This window comes from Mesoplodon bidens (assembly GCF_964165515.1).
Source record: "Mesoplodon bidens genome assembly, contig: HAP1_SCAFFOLD_103, whole genome shotgun sequence".
NCBI classification, from domain to species: domain Eukaryota; kingdom Metazoa; phylum Chordata; class Mammalia; order Artiodactyla; family Ziphiidae; genus Mesoplodon; species Mesoplodon bidens.
The window spans coordinates 1636550-1653331 of NW_027672700.1; the positions used below are offsets into that span (position 1 = coordinate 1636550).

At 44.8% G+C, this 16782-nt stretch overlaps 1 protein-coding gene across 1 annotated transcript in view; it reads right to left on the minus strand.

Annotated features, from left to right (window-relative positions):
- LOC308609789 (forkhead-associated domain-containing protein 1-like) overlaps window positions 1-16782 on the minus strand; it is a 101146-nt gene that overhangs the window by 46902 nt on the left and 37462 nt on the right. The window contains exons 4-5 of the mRNA XM_081259091.1: window positions 7997-8106; window positions 4679-4915 (exon numbers count right to left, since the gene is read on the minus strand). Coding sequence (XP_081115217.1) covers window positions 4679-4915; window positions 7997-8106 — 347 coding nt within the window. The remainder of the gene's footprint in view (window positions 1-4678; window positions 4916-7996; window positions 8107-16782) is intronic.

Genomic DNA, 16782 nt, shown 5'->3' on the forward strand with positions numbered 1-16782 from the left:
GTTGCTGGATTCTGTTTGCTAGTATTTTGTTGAGGATTTTTGCATCTATATTCATCAGTGATATTGGTCTGTAATTTTCTTTTATTGTAGTATCTTTGTCTGGTTTTGGTATCAGGGTGATGGTGGCCTCAGAGAATGAGTTTGGGAGTGTTCCCTCCTCTGCAATTTTTTGGAAGAGTTTGAGAAGGATGGGTGTTAGCTCGACTCTAAATGTTTGATAGCATTCACCTGTGAAGCCTTCTGGTCCTGGACTTCTGTTTGTTGGAAGATTTTTAATCACAGTTTCAATTTCATTACTTGTGATTGGTCTGTTCATATTTTCTATTTCTTCCTGGTTCAGACTTGAAAGGTTATAACTTTCTAAGAATTTGTTCATGTCTTCCAGGTTGTCCATTTTATTGGCATAGAGTTGCTTGTAGTTGTCTCTTAGGATGCTTTGTATTTCTGCGGTTGTCTGTTGTAACTTCTTTTTCCTTTCTAATTTTATTGATTTGAGTCCTCTCCCTCTTTTTCTTGATGAGTCTGGATAATGGTTTATCAATTTTCTTTAACTTCTCAAAGAACCAGCTTTTAGTTTTATTGATTTTTGCTATTGTTTTCTTTGTTTCTATTTCATTTATTTCTGCTCTGATCTTTATGATTTCTTTCCTTCTGCTCACTTTGGGTTTTGTTTGTTCTTCTTTCTCTAGTTCCTTTAGGTGTTAACGTTAGATTGTTTATTTGAGATGTTTCTTCTTTCTTGAGGTAGGCTTGTGTAGCTACGAACTTCCCTCTTAGAACTATGGGATGCTTTTGCTGCATCCCATAGGTTTTGGATCGTCGTGTTTTCATTGTCATTTGTCTCTAGGTATTTTTTGATTTCCTCTTTGATTTCTTCAGTGATCTCTTCGTTATTTAGTAACGTACTGTTTAGCCTCCATGTGTTTGTGTTTTTTACAGGTTTTTCCCTGTAATTCATTTCTAATCTCATAGCGTTGTGGTCAGAAAAGATGCTTGATATGATTTTAATTTTCTTAAATTTCCTGAGGCTTGATTTGTGACCCAAGATGTGATCTATCCTGGAAAATGTTCCGTGCGCACTTGAGAAGAAAGTGCAATCTGCTGTTTTTGGACGGAATGTCCTACAAATATCAATTAAATCGATCTGGTCTATTGTGTCATTTAAAGCTTGTGTTTCCTTATTAATTTTCTCTTTGGATGATCTGTCCATTGGTGTAAGTGAGGTGTTCAAGTCCCCCACTATTATTGTGTTACTGTTGATTTCCTCTTTTAGAGCTGTTAGCGATTGCCTTTTGTATTGAGGTGTTCCTATGTTGGGTGCATATATATTTATAATTGTTATATCTTCTTCTTGGATTGATCCCTTGATCATTACGTAGTGTCCTTCCTTGTCTCTTATAACATTCTTTATTTTAAAGTGTATTTTACCTGATATGAGTATTGCTACTCCAGCTTTCCTTTGATTTCCATTTGCATGGAATATCTTTTTCCATCCCCTTACTTTCAGTCTGTATGTGTCCCTAGGTCTGAAGTGGGTCGCCTGTAGACAGCATATAGATGGGTCTTGTTTTTGTATCTATTCAGCAACCCTGTGTCTTTTGGTTGGAGCATTTAATCCATTCACGTTTAAGGTAATTATCGATATGTGTGTTCCTATGACCATTTTCTTAATTGTTTTGGGTTTGTTTTTGTAGGTCCTTTTCTTCTCTTGTGTTTCCCACTTAGAGAAGTTCCTTTAACATTTGTTGTAGAGCTGGTTTGGTGGTGCTGAATTCTCTTAGCTTTTGCTTGTCTGTCAAGCTTTTGATTTCTCCATCGAATCTCAATGAGATACTAGCTGGGTAGAGTAATCTTGGTTGTAGGTTCTTCCCTTTCATCACTTTAAGTATATCATGCCACTCCCTTCTGGCTTGTAGACTTTCTGCTGAGAAATCAGCTGTTAACCTTCTGGGAGTTCCCTTGTATGTTATTTGTCATTTTTCCCTTGCTGCTGTCAATAATTTTTCTTTAATTTTTGCCAAGTTGATTACTATGTGTCTCGGTGTGTTTCTCCTTGGGTTTCTCCTGTATGGGACTCTCTGTGCTTCCTGGACTTGGGTGGCTATTTCCTTTCCGATGTTAGGGAAGTTTTTGACTATAATCTCTTCAATATCTTCTCGGGTCCTTTCTCTCTCTCTTCTCCTTCTGGGACCCGTATAATGTGAACGTTGTTGTGTTTAATGTTGTCCCAGAGGTCTCTTAAGCTGTCTTCATTTCTTTTCATTCTTTTTTCTTTATTCTGTTCCGCAGCAGTGAATTCCACCATTCTGTCTTCCAGGTCACTTATCCGTTCTTTTGCCTCAGTTATTCTATTGATTCCTTCTAGTGTGTGTTTTTTTTTTAGTTATTGTATTGTTCATCTCTGTTTGTTTGTTCTTGAATTCTTCTAGATCTCTGTTAAACGTTTCTTGCATCTTCTCGATCTTTGCCTCCATTCTTTTTCTGACGTCCAGGATCATCTTCACTATCATTATTCTGAATTCTTTTTCTGGAAGGTTGCCTATCTCCATTACATTTAGTTGTTTTTCTGGGGTTTTATCTTGTTCCTTCATCTGCTACATAGCCCTCTGCCTTTTCATCTTGTCTGTCTTTCTGTGAATAAGGTTTTTGTTCCACAGGCTGCACGCTTGTAGTTCTTCTTGCTGCTGCTGTCTGCCCTCTGGTGGATGAGGCTATCTAAGAGGCTTGTGGAAGTTTCCTGATAGGAGGGACTGGTGGTGGGTAGAGCTGGCTGTGGCATTGGTGGGCAGAGCTCAGTAAAACTTTAATCTGCTTGTCTGCTGATGGGTGGATCTGGGTTCCCTCCCTGGTAGTTGTTTGGCCTGAAGTGACCCAACACTGGAGCCTACCCAGGCTCTTTGGTGGGGCTAATGGCAGACTCTGGGAGGGCTCATGCCAAGGAATACTTCCCAGAACTTCTGCTGCCAGTGTCCTTGTCCCTTGGTGAGCCTCAGCTGCCCCCCGCCTCTGCAGGAGACCCTCCAACACTAGCAGGTAGGTCTGGTTCAGTCTCCTATGGGGGTCACTGCTCCTTCCCCTGGGTCCCAATGCACACACTACTTTGTGTGTGCCCTCCAAGAGTGGAATCTCTCTTTCCCCCAGTCCTGCCAAAGTCATGCAGTCAAATCCCACTACCCTTCAAACTCTGAGTCTCTAGGAATTCCTCCTCCCATTGCCAGACCCCCAGGTTGGGAAGCCCGACGTGGGGCTCAGAACCTTCACTCCAGTGGGTGGACTTCTGTGGTATAAGTGTTCTCCAGTTTGTGAGTCACCCACCCAGCAGTGATGGGATTTGATTTTATTGGGATTGCGCCCCTCCTACTGTCTCATTGCGCCTTCTCCTTTGTCTTTGCATGTGGGGTATCTTTTTTGGTGAGTTCCAGTGTCTTCCTGTCGCTGATTGTTCAGCAGTTAGTTGTGATTCCAGTGTTCTCGAAAGAGGGAGTGAGAGCATGTCCTTCTACTCCGCCATGTTGAACCAAATCTGACTATGGTTTTAAGCAGAATTATGCACTGAGTCCAAAATTCATCAATGACCTATTGCTTTTTTATCAACTTTGTTGAGATATAATTTATGTACAAGATCAGTGGCCAATTTTAAAGTAGTTCTTTAAAACTCAAAAAAATTTTTTTTTCTTTTATGGATTTAGTTTCAGGAGGAAGGAATTTGACTGGTAAATCCAGACATTCTGGGTGGAGAATTTTTGGTGAAATTCCCTATAAATGAACCAGCAGCTGCCTTCAGGGTTTGATAAAAGCCTCAGTGTTTGGAACACTGTGGTGTTCCTTCTCCCCATCTCTAGCTCTTTCTGGCTGGGTCTGGGTGGGTGTGAGAAGTGGTCACTGAAGCAACAGGAGTTGGGTGGAAATGCAAAGTGGGTGTGAAAGCATGAGGTGTACAAGGTGGCAGAGCTGAGCCCAAATCACATCACTGCCTCTCACTTGCTGTGCAAGCTGTAACAAGCTCCTGGGCATCTCTGAGCGTGCCTCAGTCTCCTCATCTGTAGAATGGTATCTGTCAGAAGACTGAGGTTTAACTAGCTAATGAGGGAACTTCCCTCATGGTGCAGTGGTTAAGAATCTGCCTGCCAATACAGGGGACACGAGTTCGAGCCCTGGTCCAGGAAGATCCCACATGCCGTGGAGAAACTATGCCCGTGGGCCACAACTACTGAGCCTGCACTCTAGAGTCCGCGAGCCACAGCTACTGATGCCCTCATGCTGCAAGTACTGAAGCCCATGCTCTGCAGCAAGAGAAGCCACTGCAATGAGAAGCCCACGCACTGCAGTGAAGAGTAGCCCCTGCTCACTGCAACTAGAGAAAGCCCGTGCACAGCAACGAAGACCCAATGCAGCCAATAAATAAGTAAATAAATAAATAAATAAATAAATAAATAAGCTAATGCACCCAAAGCACCTGCACCGGGGCCTGAACATGGTAGGCACTTAATCAAATCTAATATTGTTCTTACAAGGCTAGAAATTTGCCAACCCTCCACTCCCTGGATCTGCACTCTTCACCATGCTGTGCTGAGTGCCCATTTCTAACTACCCGGGTGGCTCCGCCAAGGCTCTACCTGAGAGCTGTCACCCTGTGTTGTGACCCCAAGACCCCGACCCACTTGTCTCTGAGCCCTACCTGGTTTTTCAAGCTCTGGATCTCTCTCTGTTGGGCATCGTCCTCTTCATGCAGAACCTGAAACTTGGGCGGGATCACCCTCTCTTTCTGCCTGGAGGCGGCTGTTTCCAACAGCTTCTGCCTCAGGTTGGCCACTTGGTTCTGCAGGCTTGCTATCACGGTGTCTTTGTATTTAGATTCAAGCTCAAAATCGGAGAGACGGCTGACTTCTTTTCCCAGCAGCAGAATTATTTCATCCTGGGTGGAGGCCAGATGGGAAATTTACTAGGTGTGGGTCTGGGTGTAAGGCTGAGCCCATTTAAAGAAAGACAGGAAAAATATGGTATCATTCTTTGGGAAGGTGAGGGTAGGCAGGGAGGGAAAAAGCAGACTTTCAAGGCTATCTCTGTCACTTGGAAAATCTCATAGAGACAAGAATTGGGTTAAAATGATGTACTTGTATATAGACTCCTGTAATGGATGTCTGTACCTCACAGGTACGGAAACTTTCCTTTCCCCGAGAATTAGACTTTCATATTAAGAACAACCATCCCACTTGGGAACTTTTGTTGCTAGAAAGTTTACTTAGAATGTTTTCATTTATAATATACAGCCTAGCACACTGGGGACCTAGGAAAGGTAGTTAGGAAAACAACATTCTGTTTGACCACATTCTGCCTATAATGAGGGTTATTTTTTTTAACTTAAAACATTCTGAAATATTTGTTTTCCCTTTCCTCTCTTCTAATATTTCCTGCCTCTTTTGGCTATTCATGTATGAATTTTTCCAGGAAACTGAATCTGGAAAGTAAATGAGACAGGAATAGTGATTTATTTGCATGGGCTCATGTCAACTTTCGTCTGGAAAAACAAAATTGCTGGTAGACTTTACCCACAGGTATAATTAACCCTGTCCTCCATCTCTCCAGTGATAAAGCTCTGCAGCCAAAGAATTGGTTAGGTTTTCCAAAAAAGGAAAAAATTCCCCCAAACTTCTCACCAGATGTTATCAATAAAATGTCAGAAAAACTGAAGAAGAAGAAGAAGAAGAAATTCCCCAGAGGCCTTTTCCAAAGCAGTCACGGGAGGAGGTAAACGGGCAATTTCTGGGCCAGCTCATTCCCAGGAGAGCCGTGCAGTCAGCCTCACGACCTGCTAGCTCCGTGACCTGGGGAAGGACAGGGTCTCGCTCATGAGAAAGCCTGTCTGACATTGCCAGCTGCTGCCAGGGGCCTTCCTTTGGGTCCTTGTGAAAGTTGGTGGCAAAACTTCAAGAGAGAGCATCAGACATATTCCCTACTCCTGGGCAGTTTCCCCTGTTTCACCCTGTTATGATCAGCCAGGTGCTTATTCATTTTTCATGCAACAAACATTCATCAGGCAGCAACTAAGTGCCAGGCCCCGTGCCAGTGCTGGAATATAAGAAGTTTGCAGAGGGCAGTGGACAGCTGTGGGTTCTGCTTTCCTGCTGAGGGTCCCCTTGCCCTTCTTGGAGGGAGTGTTCCTCCTTCCATTTGGTCTGGGTAGGACGGTCAGTCATGTGCCCTGCTCCTTCCTGTCCCACCTCCCCATGTGCATGTGGCCCAAGCTGGTCAATCAGAGATTTCACACATCGATTACAGAGGGAGAGGATCTTGCCTTCCTTTGGATCATGTAGGCTTGTTTGCCTGAGTTTGTCTTTTCTAACACACAAAGCCAGCCTTATGAAGAAAGCCAGACACTGAGGGAAACAGAGGGGAGAAGTTGGTAGTGGGGAGGTGTTCTGATGACATTATTCAAGCTCCTGGATCTAGCCATACCTGAAGCTAGTGGCCCTTTAAATTTTCCAATAAGATGAGCTAATCAATGCTCCCCCTCAAGCTAATTTGTTTATTGTCACTTGAAGGAGTCCTGGCAAGTCAGGGTATAAACGACTTATAAAGAGAAAGAATTATTTCTATTATAAATAGAAAAAATGATAAATGGCTTATAAAAATTTTCTATAAATAGAAAAAATTATAGTGGTTGCACTATATTTCCAAGTTAAAATTGAGGCAGGTTGAGAAATGGCTACAAATACTTTGCAGTTTTGCCATCCAGTCTATTTCCCCACCCTCTAGTCTGGGCTGGCCCCGTGACTAGCTTTAACCAACGGAATGGAGTGGAAGTGATGCTGCATGACCTCCAGGGAAGTTCTTACAGGCTGTGCAGCTTCTGCTCTGGCCCCCTGGGAACCCCGAGACCACCGTGCTGTGATGAAAAGCCACATGCACAAAGGGGCGCACCAGTCCAGGCGTCCTGGCTGAGGCCCTAGATGTGGGAAGGAGGCCAATGGAGACCGACAACCAACCTGGCCAAGCCAGCGGCTGACTGAGGCTGCATGAGTGAGGCCAGGGGACATGAGCAAAGGAACCTTCCAGGTCAACCCATAGATTCTGGGGAATAATGAATTGCTGTTTGAAGCCGCTAAGTTTTGGGATGGCTTGTTACACAGCAATAAATACAGAATCTGAGTGTGGCTTCTCGCCTTTCTGCAACATTTTGCAGAGTCTGGTCCCAGGATGCCTGGGTTGGAACCCCCTGCCTCCTGAAGGTTTGGATTTCCGTGTCTGACAAGAACCCCAGGTAGGTCTGCTCCTCACAAACTCTGAGAATTGCTGCAGGAGCAGGCCCTGGCCCTGAAGGAAAGCGAGATATTATAGACTGCTTCTTTTAGAGTAACTTTCGAGTCATGTCTAAGTGGGGAGAAATTGACTTGGGCCCTTCCCAGGATGGCTTGAATCCACCTGTTCTGCTCGCATCCCTGCTTTAAACCTCTCTGGTTCTTTAATGAGTCTCTCCGCCCACGCGTCCCTGACTTCAGGGCTCACATCCTCCTGCAAGGAATGTGTTTTTGCATCACTGTTCCATCACTGAAGGTTGACCAAGTGATTACTGTGTGGGAGTTAGAAGTACCCGCTGAGAAGCTAACCAGACCTCTGGTTTGAATCCTAACACTGCTCCTTGCACTGGGCAGCCTTGAACACATTACTGAACCTCTCTGAGATTCAGTTTCCTCATCTGCAAAGTGAGGGTGATAAAATCTATTTTGAAGACGGTGAAGATTAACGAGCTAATAAATGTCAAGTGCACAGGACATGGCCCAGCACACAGTAGGTGCTCAGTACCTTGTAGTTGTAGATGTTATTTGGGATAAAATGAGCAGTGGCCAAACCTGGCTGAATGTCTTGGGAGGAAGAGGTGGTTTCTTGGAAGTAGGAAAAAGGGACAGTCCTTGAGACACAGAGAACAAGAGGCAGTGGCAATCTCTCCATGGTCCCTCTTGCTGCTGTAGCTCTGTGCTTCCCCAAGACCCCTCACCTTATCGTGCTGGGACAGGTCCTGGTCCACAAAAATTTCTCTGTAGGGCCCTGTCCCAGGACTTTCCTCGGCCACTGATTGTTCTGATAGTTCCGCCGCGTTGGTCCACACTAACACACAAGGTCAACAGAGAAGGCAGAGGAGACAGTGAGTTTCCCCAAAGTCTTAAAGAATATTTTCAGATTAACCTTCACATTCATGAGACTTATGCACTGAAAGCATTACAGGAGGACTGGAAAGGGTAAGAGCTGCCTCATTTCTCTTCCCCAGCGTTAACTGCACTGATGCACTGTGGTGTGTCTCTTTCCAGACTTTTTTCTATGCTGCATAAGAGCTGAGGACCTTGGGCAAGTCATTTGCTCTCTCTAAGCCTTCGTTTCCACATACATAATTCAGGATCCCTGATAGTCTCTGTTATAAAGGGCTATCTGGAGATTAAATAGAATAATGATATAGAGCAGGGCTTGGCAAACTATGGCCCTGCGGCCAAATCTGGAATTCTGCCTATGTTTGTAAATAAAGTTTTATTGCAACATAGCCACAGTGATCATTTACATATTATTTATGGCTGCTTCCCAGCTACAAAGGCAGAGCTGAGTAGTTGCAGCAGAGACCATGTGACCCACAAGTACTACAGTATTTACTATCTGGCTCTTTACAGGAAAAGTTTGCTGACCCCTCAAGTAGAGCATTTAGCCCTAAACATTAGCTCTGTTTGTTTATATTGCAGCCATATCTTTTCAATAAACAAAAATGCATTTACATGACAGAGATGCTTATCCAGCTTACTTTTCAGCTAACAATATCAAAAACATCTTCCCATGTCAGTATTTGAGGCTGTACTGGGTTCTTTTCCAGGGTAGCATTGGGGTCCATTGTACAAGTGTGCCAAACGTGTTTAACTAGGATCCACTTGAGAGACATTTAAGCTTTCCTATATTTTTTCTTATTTACCCCAGTATTACAAGGCCTTTTTATATGACTTTCAGGGATTATGGCATTGTGTTTGGGGGCCCCACTCTGTATCACATCAGACATCTCGCAATTCACTCACATCAACACTGAATACATTTCTTTTTATTGGTGTAGAAACGTTTGTAAAGATTTCTATAATTCTACGTGTGAGATCACTTGGGCCCAAGCAGCGTATTTTAAATTTCCAGGTGACTATGGTTTCTGGACAGTCACTGCACATTCTTATCTTCCTGTGAAGTGAGAAGCTGAACAAATTGTTCTCAGTGGTGATGGAACTTTCATGAGTCTTAACATCAATGATGGATGAAGCACTCACTGTCATGTTTGTGGACATTCATCATCTATTCATTTTGCTTCTGTATTTTTTATTTATGCATTTTAGAGTCAAAGATTCCTGCCCCCCAGCCAGGTCTCAAACCTGTTTGTGGACCCCAGAACCTCTAGTGGACATAGCTGATGGCCTGTGGTGCCCGGAGAATGCACAGCCTTGCGTGTTGAATGAGCAGCCCTGGCCACAGTGTTCCCTGGGGCGCGAGGAACACAAGGGCCTGGAACTTCAGCAGCTGCCCATTTTCTCTCCCTCCACCTCCCCAACTAGGTCCATGATTAGAAAACTTTTATTTGAAGCTCACTGCCCCCATCTGACTCGCTTGGATCCTGAGCAGCAAAGTCCTAACTGACTACAGCAGCAGTGCCTGATAGAGAAATAATGGGAGCTACAGAATGCAATTTTCAATTTTCTAGTAGTCACGTTAAAAAGGTAAAAAGAAGAGAGGATTTTTTTAATGATCAATTTTATTTAACCCAATACATTAAAAAGCATCATTTGAACACGTAATCGACAAAAAATATGGAGATATTTTATATTCTTTTCCTTCGAGGCATGAAGCCTTTGAAATCTGGGGTTTATTTTACACTGATTGCGCATCGCAATTTGGAAACTGAGTTTTCAGGAGGAAGATTTCATCTGTTTTCATATTCCTCAAGAAATCGGCTCCCACTGGACGAAGGTACTGCCTGGCCTGTGTCCCCAGGGAGGGCCTCGGGGTCTGACCCTAACTGGGCCCCTGTCCAGTCTCAGCTTAGAGTTCTGGCGTCTGATGCCATCTCTAGGGGTGACTCCGGCTGCCTCTGCGACCCTGTCGTGGCTGTCTTGAGGGACGCTTCCCTGCAAGATGATGGCCGGAGGGGGGACTTCATCAAACTTACAGAACAGGCTGATCAATGGGGTCCCTTTACTGGGGAAGGTGTGTTTACTCAAAGTCTTTGTGGGGCTAGAATTTGCTCTGAGACTTGCTTTCCTTACACCCAGGCAGGGAGGTGCGGGAGCAGTTACCCCTCACCTGCCCCAAACTTCTTTACCGGCTACTGTTATTTATCAAAAAGAACCTAAGGGCCATGTATGACCAAACCGGCTTAACTCTAGATGCTGGATCCTTCAGAGGTCCCAGTGGGGAGAAGCCCCAGGGAGAGTCGGGAGGGCTGGAGCGGTGGGACGGCGGATATGGGGACGCAGGCACTTTAAGAATTTTCGGGCATGAGCTGTTGGCCAAAAGGCAGGGGAGTTACTTTAATATTTTAACAACCCCCAGCTGTCCTGGTGCGCTCCAATAATCACCAGTCTGCAGCAGGGGCAGTATGTGTGCACCTTAACTGTGTCTTTAAGACATTGTAAGTTGTAAATAAAAGTTAAATAACAATCATGGTTAGGTAATAACTTAATTTTTAAATTTTAATATTTAAAATTTAAATATTAAAATTTTAAAATATACAAATTATTAAGATTGTAAAATTTAAAATTTAAATATTAAAATATTAAATATTTTAATATTTACTGAATGTTCGCTATGCACCAGGCGCCGTGCTCAGCACTTACAGGCAGGATACGATTTCGTCTTCATAACAACCCAGTGAGATAGGCATTATTATTCCCATCTCCATTTTATACGTGAGAGATATGAGGCACAGAGACGTCAAGTCACCTGCTCAAGGACACACAGCTGGTAAGTGGTAGAGTCAAGGGATGAACCTAAGTTTGTTGGATTCAGAGCCTATGCTTTTAACCACTATGTAGTCAATGTATTGAAGTGGGAAGATGTTTATGACATATTATTGAATTTTAAAAATCAGGTACGGAATTCCTTGGCAGTCCAGTGATTAGGATTCTGTGCTTCCACTGCAGGGGGCACAGGTTCCATCCCTGGCTGGGGAACAAAGATCCTGCAAGCTGAGCGGCACGGCCAAAAAAAGAAAAAAAAAGGTTACCTATGTTAGGTTCATATGGTCCCATTATTGGGAAAAAAAATATATATATATATATGAATCAAGATGCTATTTTAATAAGTCACTCCACATATTTTCTTTTCTCAGTAATTCTTCCCCACCTCCCATGAGCTCTTGCCATTAAGATTTGGCCTTGGAGCTGACGTTTTATTGCCTTGTGGTAAAGGAAGGATGAGTATTAACTAGAACAGGGTGATTTTTCCCCCAGGCAAAATGATGTTTTGATTTTTGACAATGTCTGGAGACATTTTTGAGTACCACAGTTAGGGCGGTTGGTGGTGGTGGTGTTGCTACTGGTATCTCTGGTGGGTAGGAGTCAGGGATGCTGCTAAACATTCGACAGTGGACAGGACAGATCCTTCAACAAGGAGTTATGCGACCCACCTGTCACTGTGCCAAGATTGAGAAACCCTGACCTGATCTGCAGTAAATAAATCCTTGGCTTTGGGTTTTCAAATAGAATTTTTCAAGTCTAAAGCAAGGTGACAGTCTAACAGTAAGCCAATTTAATTGGAAGAACCCAGCTTTGCTAAGAGAGGAAAGAGCTTTCTCGGAACCCTTAAAAAGAGGTGTTTTCTGTCAAGAGACAGCATGGAGGACTGGAGCACAGAGTTTTCTCTAAAGCGTGGAGTAGAGAGGCCCAGACACAAAGGAACTCCCCATGACACGGGAAGATGAAAGTCCTTTTCTGAGGATGGCGAGAGTGTCAGGGGAACGAGGGCAAACATTTGGAAACATGAGACCTGGCTGAGAGGCTGAGGAGATAGAGCCCAGGTAGATGTGAGGGACTCTAAGCCATACGACTCATCCTTCATTTCTCCAGGGGGAATCCAAGGCCTTCAGAGAAGCCCCAAGTTCAGCATGGCACTGGAGAAACCGGTGATTACAGTGGAAAAATTTAAATGGCGGAGTGAAAAAAAGAAAAGAAACAGCCCATGTGCCATGTGTCCAAAGGACACATTAAAAAAAAAAAACCCAAACCCTGTATATATGTTCATAAGACAGAACATGATGCATACAACAAAATGAATGAATCTCAGAAATACTATGCTGAGTGAAAAAAGCCTTCCACAAAGGAACATGTACTACATGGTTCTGTGTACTTGAGATTCTAGAACAGGAATATCTAATCCATGGCGGGAAAAGAATTCAGAAGAGTGGGTGCCTCTGGGGCCTGGGGCTGGGAATTGACTGGCGAGGGACATGAGGGAACTTTCTGGGGTGATGGTAATGTTCTATATCTTGATAGGAATTTGGGTTACATAGTTGTGCACGACTGGCACAACTCAGTGAGCACATTCAAGGTCTAACACCTTTCAGGGTGTGGTAGCCAGTCTCCAAGATGGCCCCACTGATTCTTGTCTCCTGGTATTCAGACCCTTGCATCATCCTCTCCAATACTGGATGGACTTTATATTAGTTAGCTGGGGCTGCCATAACAAAACACCACAGGAGGTCTTAACAAAAGAAATTCATTTTCTCACAGTTCTGGAGGCTGGAAGTCCAAGATCAAGGTGTGGCCAGGGTTAGGCCTCTCTCCTTGGCTTGCAGACAGCCACCTTCCTGCTGTGTCCTCACATGCCCTTTTCTCTGTGCACGTGCATCCCTGGCGTCTCTCTCTCTCTTCTTACAAGGACACCAGCCCTTGGATTAGGGCCCACCCAATCATCTCATTTTAACTTACTCATCTATTTCAATACACTATCTCCAAATATGGTCACATTCTGCGATATTGGGATTGAGGCCTCAGCATATGCATTTTGGGGGAATGCAATTCAGTCCGTAACAAAGCTTCTCTATGTAACCAAGGATATTGCAGAAATGACACAGTTTGATTCCTGAGGTTAGATCCTAAAAGACATTGCAGCTTCTGCCTCACTCTCTAGGACTACTTGTCTGGAGGAGCTGGCAGCTTGAGGATGCTCAAGCAACGTATGGAGAGGTGCACTTAGTGAAGAACTGAGGCCTCTTACCAAAAGCCATGTGAGTGAACCATCCTAGAGGTGGGTCCTCCAGCCCCAGACAAGCCCCCAGAGGACCACAGCCCAGCCACCACCATTACTGCCACCTCATGGACAAGCCTGAGCAAGAATCCCCCAGCGAAGCCATTCCCAACTTCCTGACTCAGAGAAACTAGGAGATAACAAATGTTTACTGTTGTTTTAGGCCATTACATCCTGCAGTAATTTGTTATGCAACAATAAGTAGCAAATACAGGTTTGGGCACCAGGAGTGGTGGAAAATTTAACAAAAACCCTACAATGTGGAGTGGTTTGGGATGGAACAGTGGCCAGAAGCTGGAGGACTTTGGCCAAGAGTCCTTGAGAAAGCCTGAATAGTCTTAGTAGAAGCCCGATGGCCTTTGAGGAGGCAGTGAGGGAAGGGTTCCAGGAAAGTGAGGAAAATGTTACTGGGGTTAAGGGATCCTTGTTAGGTGGTGGCAGAAGGTTTCCTAACACATTGCCTGTGGTCATGAGGAAGGTAGAAAATGTTTGTGGTGAGGCTTAGTGGTCAAGCTAAAGAGAGTCCCAGACAGAGTCTTGGAAGGTGCTGCCTGGTTACTTCTTGCTACTTATAGTGAAATGTGAGGGGGAGAGACAGTTAAAGGAAGGGCTGTTAAATCAGGGCAATGTTCTGGGCTTGAAAATTCCCTGCCTCTCCAGGTGGCAAATGAAATGTAAGAAACAGGTTCTGGGCAAAGATCAAATCAAGGGCACTCTCAAGAAAACACAGTCCAGAGAAGAAGCTGAGGGTGTGGTTGTAAAATCCTTTGTTAAGAATACAGATCCAGGGCAGTGTCCAAGAGAACCCTTCGGTCAAAGAACTGGGCTTCTAAGAAGCTTCTGTCCTTTGTCAGTCTTTGCAGAAGCCCATGGTGGAAGGGCATGTGACAAAAAAGTCTGTGGGCGTGGGTTTTGCCTGATAGGATGAACCCCAATAAGAAGCACTGCCAACTCACACTGACAGAGACCCACAAAAGTCAAAGAAGTGTCTGGACCCCCAAGCTTCTACAGGCAGGAAGCAGGCTATAAAACTATGCAGCCACATCCATGGGACACCTTTCATAGGAAAGGGAGGACGACTCAGAAGGCGGAACTCACGGACCAGGGGCAGAGCCAAGAGCCCTGGAAAGTCATTTCTGGGCAAGAGTTGGACTGAAGCCCAGTCAAGGAACTGCCGATATTTTCCCAGCTGGACTTCAGAACTGCTTTGGGCCAGGGACTCCTGTGTGTTTCCTGTTTTTCTTCTTTTGGAACAAGAGGAGTGTATGTAGCAGTGATGCTATGTCTGTCCCACCAATATGTGCTGGGTGTGTAAGGGACAGACCCTTTGTTCAGAGGTCTTCAGATTTCTGGAAGTAGTACTTGAACTTGATGAGCTGAACGTAACGTACTACACCCATGAGCCCCATCTGTACCTGGACTTGATTTAGACGAGATTCTGGAATTTGAGCCGATGCTGTTACTGGGGTGAGATTTTGGGGGGCCTCGGGAGAGAGGAGGAGGAGTGTGAATCATTGAGGACCCGAGGGCAGGCTGTGGTAGCCGGCCTCCAAGATGACTGCTGATAATCCCCGCCTCCTGGTCTTCAGGCCCGTGTGTAGTCTTCTCCCACACTGGAGGGTGACGCCCTGGGTAACCATCAGGATATTGCAACAATGACAGAGCATGACTTCTGAGGCTTAGTCACAAGAGATGTTGCCATTTCCATCTTGTCCTCCAGGATCACTTGCTCAGGAGGAGCAGCTGCCGTGTCATGAGAACGCTCGAGCCACTCTCTGGGGAGGCCCATGTGGTGAGGAACCGGGGCCTCCTGCTGACACCCATGTGAGCAGCCGTGTTCGAAGTGGATCCTCTGGCCCAGGTCAAGCCTTCAGATGACTGCAGCCTTACGAGGGACCCTGAGCCACAGCCGTCCTGCTAAGCTGCTGCCAAACTCCTGACCCCACAGAAACCGTATAGATGATAACACATGTTTGATTTTGCTTTAGGCTACTACGTTTGGGGAGAATTCGTTATGCATTCATGATAACTAATACACATTCTGTGTTCATTTTACATGAAGGAGACAAAAAATGTTGAGTTCTAGTTAATGGTATATGTGCTAAAACATTTAGGGGGAGGACTACAGATGTGTGCTATTTATTTTGAAATGCATCCAAAAAATAAGATGGATTAATGCAGGACAAGAAGGATGGGTAGACAGAAATGTAATAAAGAGTACAGCAAAGTGTTAGCGGTAGAATTAGGAGGAGAGCTGTCTCTGTAAAATTCTTTTTGCTTTGCTGTATGTTTGAAAGTTTTCACATTAAAATGCTGGGGGGGGGCTTCCCTGGTGGCGCAGTGTTTGAGAGTCTGCCTGCCAATGCAGGGGACACAGGTTTGAACCCTGGTCTGGGAAGATCCCACATGCCACGGAGCAGCTGGACCCGTGAGCCACAACTACTGAGCCTGTGCGGCTGGAACTTGTGCTCCGCAACAAGAGAGGCCGCGATGGTTAGAGGCCCGCGCACCGCGATGAAGAGTGGCCCCTGCTCGCCGCAGCTGGAGAAAGCCCTCGCACAGAAGTGAAGACCCAACACAGCCATAAATAAAGAAATAAATAAAATTAAATTAAAAAAATGCTGAGGGGAAATGGCTGAGTAATTTCTTAACTTGGGTGGTTGGTACATGAGCATTCCTTAGATGATGATGATGATGATGTAAACTGCAGAGATACCTTTCATTTGCTCCTTAGTCTGTTTATTTCAGAATAATAACTATTATTTGAATGGCTGAGGGGAGTGACTAGGTGAGTGGTCCTGAGTGAGACCAGGGAAGGGTGTGGAGGCATCGAGAGACCTGGGGACTCAGAGGGGTCTGGGGCTGGGACACAGAAAACAGAGAATGGGACCTCCACACCAGTGGCCACAGAAGAAACCTGGGAATCATGCCAGGGACTAAGTCGACCCAGCTACTCTGCCAGTAAGCCTGGCAAGGCCAAGAGGATGGTGACAGACAGGAAGTCTCCTCCCCAAGTGCCATGAGGCCTTCTGGGGGGGAGGGGGGAGAAGGAAACCCTGATGGCTGTGTGTCCCCAAAGTGACCAGGCTGTAAGTGACAGTCACTGAGATAACCAGCCTTAAATTTGACTGAAAAGCGTTATTTTAGATTAGATTGAATACATAACCTCTGGAGAAGTAATTTTCTCCATAAGCCTCAGTCTCCTCTTACCTGTAAAATGGTAATAAAATATTTAAAAACCTCCTAAGGCAAGAGGGATTTCAGTTACCAATATGTCTGTACATCTGAGTTGAAGTATATAAATTTAGATTCTGATACAAATTCATATATATTCATATATATGTACACACACACACACACACACACACTCACCACACAGGTACTGACGTGTGCAGATGGGCAGAGCACAGTCTTGGAGGAGTTTGTACCAAAAAGTCAACAGGGAGAATTCTGGTGATAAGGGTGACAGCTTATCTTTTACTGTTTTCTAACTTTCTGCTTATCCCAATTTTTTCACATTTGATT